This window comes from Hippichthys cyanospilos, chromosome 1 (assembly GCF_059441005.1).
Source record: "Hippichthys cyanospilos isolate Australia breed blue-spotted pipefish chromosome 1, RoL_Hcya_1.0, whole genome shotgun sequence".
NCBI classification, from domain to species: domain Eukaryota; kingdom Metazoa; phylum Chordata; class Actinopteri; order Syngnathiformes; family Syngnathidae; genus Hippichthys; species Hippichthys cyanospilos.
The window spans coordinates 19,178,413-19,185,000 of record NC_142369.1 but is presented as its reverse complement, the minus strand read 5'-3'; the positions used below and the strand labels follow the sequence as shown (position 1 = coordinate 19,185,000).

The 6,588-nt window shown below is 41.6% G+C and overlaps 1 protein-coding gene across 4 annotated transcripts in view; it reads right to left on the bottom strand.

Annotated features, from left to right (window-relative positions):
- Positions 1–6,339, bottom strand: part of nsd3 (nuclear receptor binding SET domain protein 3) — a 24,305-nt gene extending 17,966 nt beyond the window's left edge. For 3 of the 4 annotated variants that reach the window (XM_088419821.1, XM_088419838.1, XM_088419847.1), the window contains exons 1-7: positions 5,515–6,339; positions 4,090–4,329; positions 3,852–4,014; positions 3,619–3,773; positions 1,900–2,532; positions 493–658; positions 323–423 (exon numbers count right to left, since the gene is read on the bottom strand). In XM_088419821.1, coding sequence (XP_088275947.1) covers positions 323–423; positions 493–658; positions 1,900–2,532; positions 3,619–3,773; positions 3,852–4,014; positions 4,090–4,329; positions 5,515–6,318 — 2,262 coding nt within the window. In that variant the 5' untranslated portion in view covers positions 6,319–6,339. The remainder of the gene's footprint in view (positions 1–322; positions 424–492; positions 659–1,899; positions 2,533–3,618; positions 3,774–3,851; positions 4,015–4,089; positions 4,330–5,514) is intronic. The other variant, XM_088419829.1, reaches the window with a different exon arrangement.
- Positions 6,340–6,588: the final 249 nt, after the last annotated feature.

The following is a 6,588-nucleotide window of genomic DNA, read 5'->3' as shown; positions in this document are numbered from 1 at the left end:
CTGCGTGGTCTTTTTATAACACATTTTATGCCATATTTACAAGTCTGTGTCCAAGGTTTTGTTTGCATTTTAAAAGGTTTCACATATACATGAGAACATTGTTTTAAGAAATCTTTCACACAGGCTTGCAGAAATTGCTAAAACTGCTGGTATGTAGTCGTTATTTGTACAGAAACACTGGCATGCACAATATTGCTATTCTGAAAAACTCCTACAGATCCTTGTTTAAACGCTTGCTGTCATGTAAATATTTGTCGAAAAAAGACTGTATTAGAAACCTATTCGATGTCATCTATTGTAAACACAGCCTCTGGCTTGATACCTGTTCCTTTTTGGTTTTCTTTTTCGGGATGGGGTCGTTGCCTCTCTCAGACTCCGACCTACTCCTGACTGACCGCCGCTGCAGCTTCCTCTCCTGCGAACCTGTTGAAAAATGAAAATATTGAGCTTGGTTGCTTTGTGACCCAAAAATCTCAACAGTGTGCTACAAACCATGTGGGCTGCTGTGATGGGAGCCAGGAGAAGAGGTGGGCTGCGTTCCTCCTTCTTCGCTCCTCCCACTAGCAGGAGATTCTCTCCTCTCCTCCCCTTCTTCCTCCATATCATCCACATCTTCGTCCTCCTCAGGGCTAGGCTCGGGTTTAGCTCTGTTTTCCTGCTGAAACCAAAAAAAATTGTGTTAGAACTCCAGGCCAGCAGTGGTCCTCCATTTGTAAGTACCAGAATTGTTTTTCTGTGTATTTACTTTTTACAGAAAGTACAGAGAAAGTATGAATTTAGAGTTGCGCGCATTCACTGTTGTGCTCCATTGAGTACCAATATGTTGAGGTGCGCTGAGGTCCACTGGAAGCTACGGAGCGTGATTACAAGCAGAGAAGAAGAAGCAGAGACGGTCCCCAACCATGGCAAGCCTTAGCAAGTATTTTTAAAAGTACAGATATGCTAAATTATTCAGGAAAAAAGGAAGTATTTAACATATAAAGGATTTTAAAATGTCCATATTTACTGTATATGAGCTAGCCTACCAGTCAAAGGTTTGGAAACACATCAATAGGTCAGGGCATTCAAACTATTAACTTGAAAATGTAGAGCTTTAAACTAAGTCATGCTAGCTCAAGTACAATCATCACATAAAAAGATGTGCATTTTTTTTTACCAATTCTATCAATATTTTATGATATTGGTAACTTGAATATTAATTTACAACAAAGAAAAACAATACATAATAATACATTTCAAAATCTTGCAAATGAAAGTTCTTAATGACCGACAGTATGTTTTAAATGTAATCATACGTCTTGTTATCATTAAATTATGTTACATAGGAGGTGGCACTTCTCCGGAGGCGGCCATGTTTGTTATAGCTACGGACAATGGTAAATGCAGCACCTCCTGCTGGCCGTAATGAAAAACAGTCTAAATCTTACACACTATCCCTTTAAAAGTTAACACCACCACCACATACTAGATGGTAAATGTTAGCCATTTAACCTAAGGAGCTTTTTTGGTGCTACTATTCTAAGAACAGAAATAAAAACAGCATGATTTACAAATACTCATCCAACTTTTTTTGCTGCTATTGTGTTTTTGTAAATCAGACATTTGGAATGTTTTAGGCAACACTTAAAAATATATAACTATAGTTAAGCATAAAAATAAGCTCAAAAGAGACAAGTTGGTAGTGCTAATGACAATTACAAAATTTACCCCCAAACATTTTGAGCAAATTTGTTATTTCAGTACAGTGTACCAAACTGGTAGCCCTTCTGATGTATCAATACCCAAGCAGCCCTTTGTTTGAAATGCATTTACAACTATTGCAGGTGAGTCTGAAACATATTCTTTGCGATAAACAGGAGCTCATTACGCCACATATCTTAATAGCTGTGCTCCACCCACCTCAGGTGAACAGTAGCCCAAGTCAGGCTGCCTGCCTTCTCCCTTCACTCTGTCCTCCTCCACCTCCTCTTCCTCCTCCTCATCTTTCTCCTCTTGTCTTTTGGGTGAAGGAGCGATTTTTTTTTGCAGGAGAGGCCAGTCACACTTTGTGATCTCCACGTTTAGCCTCTTCATGGTGATGGAGAGAGGCAGCAGCTTTCTTGCTGCCGCAGTTTTCCACGCTCTGACCGGTGCTGGAGAATCCTGCTTGGCTCCCGTATCAGAATCATTGTCCTCTTTAGGGGAGTCAGACTCATCCGTCAGATTCTTCCTTTCATTTGAGCCACTGTTGTCGTCTGTGTTGGAAATACTACATTGCCGACGTGGCAGCTGTCTCCTTGGTGGCTGCTCTCTCTCGGGCGACTTCACTCCTCCGTTGTCCTTCTTATTCGTTGAACCACTGGAGCGCCGGTTCCGCTTCTCAGGCCGGCCAACGGGTCTCTTGGTGATTGGGGCCTCGTTAGGGACTGGATCAACATAAATGAAAGTGTAGTTGTCGATCCGCTCCTGGCGTGTCATCAGGAAGGCATCCTCTGCGTGGCCCACACCAACTTCCCACTGAGCGCGCTCCCTCTGAGGGATAGGCTTCAGAAGCTGGAAAAGAAAACGTCCAGTTGATCATGTGTGTGTCTGTGTGTTTTAATTACATTTCAAGTTTAAGGACATAAGCTATGAGACTTTTTAACACCAATTTTGAGACCAATTTAGTCAAATTTAAGACCTCTCGTGTTTAATATGAACAGTTGGAATGGGTGGCGTGTGTTCAATATTAAGTCCTTATATTTTGTGATATTTGTTGTATCCATCCATTCCTCATTAATGGACATGAACCTTCTTAAAGTGATTGCAACTTCTAGGTATGCAAATTTGATGAACTTTATAAAACAATTGGATTACAATGCAACATATTTAGTCATTCTGATGATCTTATTTAGGAGAAAGTCTAATTTTTAAGGAAGATTAAGACTTTTGTTTTGTACATTTCTTAGACCTATTAATATAGTAAAATACAGTTTTTAAAATAAATAATGCTCTGTTTAATATTGCGGTTTTAGACTGTGGTTTTGCAGAAGTCACCTGCAACACACAAAGAGCTGAACTGGCACAAAAAAAAAAAAATCTGCCCTGGCATTTTGACTCAGCCTGTTAATTTGCTGTTTATATTGTAACTGGATTAATGATCTGCTCCCTCTAAACTGTGAACTGGTCTCTTTGGGTAAAATGAAGGAAAATAACACAAATACCACTACTTCGCCCCCCCCCCCCCCCGGCATTCATTTGGTGCAGATGGCCAAGCAAGCCCTAATCATACTTTTACAGGTTTTTATTACTTTACACCTTATGCAGCTCAATAATACATTTTAACTGGCCTGGCAGTGAATGAGTAAATACCACTAGTCTCAAAAAGGTGTGTGTTGTGATCCTTGAGCAATGATGTTGATTGCAAATTGGAAAGCAATGTATTATTGCTTCATCTAATGGTGTGGTCAGTCAGTGAAATGTGTTCATCAGCTCTCTTCTTTGAGACCATAATATATTAAAAGCATATCTGTAATGACAGTTATGAATTATACTGACCTATTGAATGGATACGTATTTTTAAATGCCCACAAAACACATTTGAGAGTTAAAATCAACCACAACAACAAAAAACTGACAAAAATGATGTTGTTGACGTACTTTGTGTTTTTCTACAGTGTTTGTGGTCTTGCGAAGCGTGTCTGCCTGGAGCTCATCAAACTGTTGCTTGCCCTGATATATAACAATCCTCTTCTCGTGGATCCACGCCCGCTCTGCTACGCTGCCAAAAAACTGGACGTGGTACTCACGGTGACCTGTGTCGTAAATTAGAGGTGAGTGTTTACTGTCATTTTGATCCTTGAGACGTTACCAAAGGGGGTACGAGCACTTGCCTCTTGTGTTGATGCGCGTATGGACTTTCATCTGTGGGTCAGAAGAAACCATGCAAGGCCACCATGGGTAGGTGCCCACCTTGGACCACACTAAATCTCCTATGACAAACTCCTTACAAAATCCCGTTTCTTGGATCACAGAGGGTTGATTGACTTTCGGAACCTGAGAACAAAATAACTGTTTAAAATTCAAAGCACCTTGCTTAAATGAACTGGTGATGAGAATTTGCGCTCTTGCCTTTGGTTCAGTTTTGATAACGGTTTTCTGAGGCTTCTCCGTCTGGTCTGTTGGAGGCTCCCTTGGCTGTGGTTGGACGTGGGTGTCCTCCGTCTGGCCCGTGGTACTCGCCTGGCCTTGGACTGGCTCCAAGCTCTGCTCCTGGATGTGGACCTGCAGCTTTGCGCTCTTTTTCCTCTTCTCTTTCTTCCTCTCATGTCGGCGCTGCACCTGAGCCGCCTCGTTTTTCTGTGATTCCTTCTAAAAATGAAAGAAAGACAGAGAAAGAAAAAGTGGTGAGACATCTGCTAACTTCTGGTTTAGTTTGAAGGCAACACAAACACAGCTGTATATCTTTATTTATATATATATAAACATCAAACCTTGCTCAAAAATGATTTGGAGCTGAAAAATTAATCAGGAATTTTAAAGTGCCAGTTTTTTACAGCAACATTTGACCTTGATTAACATAAGTCAAGCATATTTTCCAATTGAAAAGGATGTAAATGCAATGAATTAGTTCCAGTTGCAGAAAAACAATCTATTTCACTTATTTTTTTTAGTGGTTATTGGTTAAAAATGGACACAGTACTATAAAGAAATAAGTAGGATGTACAATACCACATTTTTCAGACAGATACAATACAAGTATACACTATGATAATGGTATTCACTGAATATTGAGTATTAATACATACTGTACATTTCCTGTAATGCCTCTGTTTGAAATTTCATTTAACACAGGGATAAAAAATTGCGAAAATCTTTCTGATGCAAATAATGATTTGACAATGTGTCACCACTGCAGCAGTTATAGCGCCCTTCATGTTAAAACAAGGCCAGTATTGGCTCAATACCGATACAACGGGTTTTTAAAAGCAATAAATGACTAAATAAATAAATAAAGAGTCACTACTGTGCTTCCAAGGTGTGATGTACAGTGACGATGATGCTGAGGCATTTTTGGGGGAAAAAGCACAACTGAACCTTCCATGTGTCAATGCCAAGACTGTTAGAAAAAATAGCATTTGAACTGAGGTAAGATACAATTTTGTGTGCAAATTGAAACTGTTACTAAACTGGGTCATTTATGTACCGAGCTAATGGTGATCATGTATTTACTCAGCTATGAGAAAGAACTGCAATCAATAATCAATTCATTGTTATTTTTAAACACTTCATGGATGGGAAATGGTCTGAATGCTGATATAATGAGTAGACGCATGCTGTCAGTGTGAATATCAGCGGTTGTAGCTAAATTTTCCAAAGCCATTATCGTATTGCTCAGATCACAAAACTTGAACAATTCTTTTGCTGGTTGCACCTAAGTAGTAAATCCTCTTTTTGTCTGAATTGCTTATTTTTCAAACCATCACGACATGCAGAGAAATAGATTCCAGCTGTTTGGGACTGTATTTGGATGAAAAAGTGATTTGATTGCAATACCTGCAGTTCTTGCAGCAAATCTCCACACAGTGCCGTTTCAAACAACTCTTTTCCATTCTGATACGTCTTGATGATCTTCAGCTTGATCTCAGGGGAGCTGGTCTTCTTCAACACTCCTGTAGGAGCGCTGAGAGAGGGCTGGACAGGTTGTGAGGAGGGAGTACTGTCCACTAAGGAAGGGGGAGGGCTAGATGAGGGCAGGTGCAAGGGTGGAGGAGGAGGCAGTGTGTGTGTCATGATGTGAGGTGTGTGAGGAAGGTGGTGCTGGGTGGGCAGGGGCAGAGGCGGGGGGCTATGGGGGTGGCTTTGGATGTGGGGCGTGTTTGACAAGAAGTGGTGTGCGTGGGGGAGGTGATGGTGATGATGGTGGTGGTGAAGGTGTGGGTGATGTGTGGGAAGTGGTGGTGAAATGGGTGAGCGGGGTCTTTCCTGGAGCCCAGGGCCCCTTAACACCGTACTCTCCCCTGGCATGAGGAGGCCATGCTCCGCGTAGCTGCGTATGGGCCCGTAGCCGTTAGCCGAACCGTTGGGGAACTGCGAGTACATGGGGAATTTGGACTGCGGTTCGTACATGCCCAAACCCGGCGGATAGCCGTTGGAGACGTGCGGCAGGTCCTCTGAAGCTGAGGGCGGGTAGAAGTCTGCATCCAGGGCCGCATCATAGGAGGGACCGCCATCCTCACCCGGGTCACTGCCGGTATCGCAGGTGCCGTCCTGTCTGATGTTGGCTGAGTCAATAAGCTGAGGGGGTTGCTGAATTGTATTTCCCATGATCCCTTGCATGAAAGAGAAGGAGAAATCCATTGTTGGGCTCCGGCATCCTTAACTGTCTTTTTCTTTGACTGGACCTGTTGACAGTGAAAGGTGGAAAGGATCATTTTGTGCTTATAAAGGTATGCGTGAAAGATTATTCATGATCAAAACGACTTGTTTGATCAAATAACTTATAAACAATAAAATCCTGTAAAAACTATCTTGGTCTTCTATCATTTAACTATTTATTTTACATTCTGCAGTTTTGGTAATTAGTGGGTGGGACATAACAAAATAGCATACATCCACAGGGCAAAGATG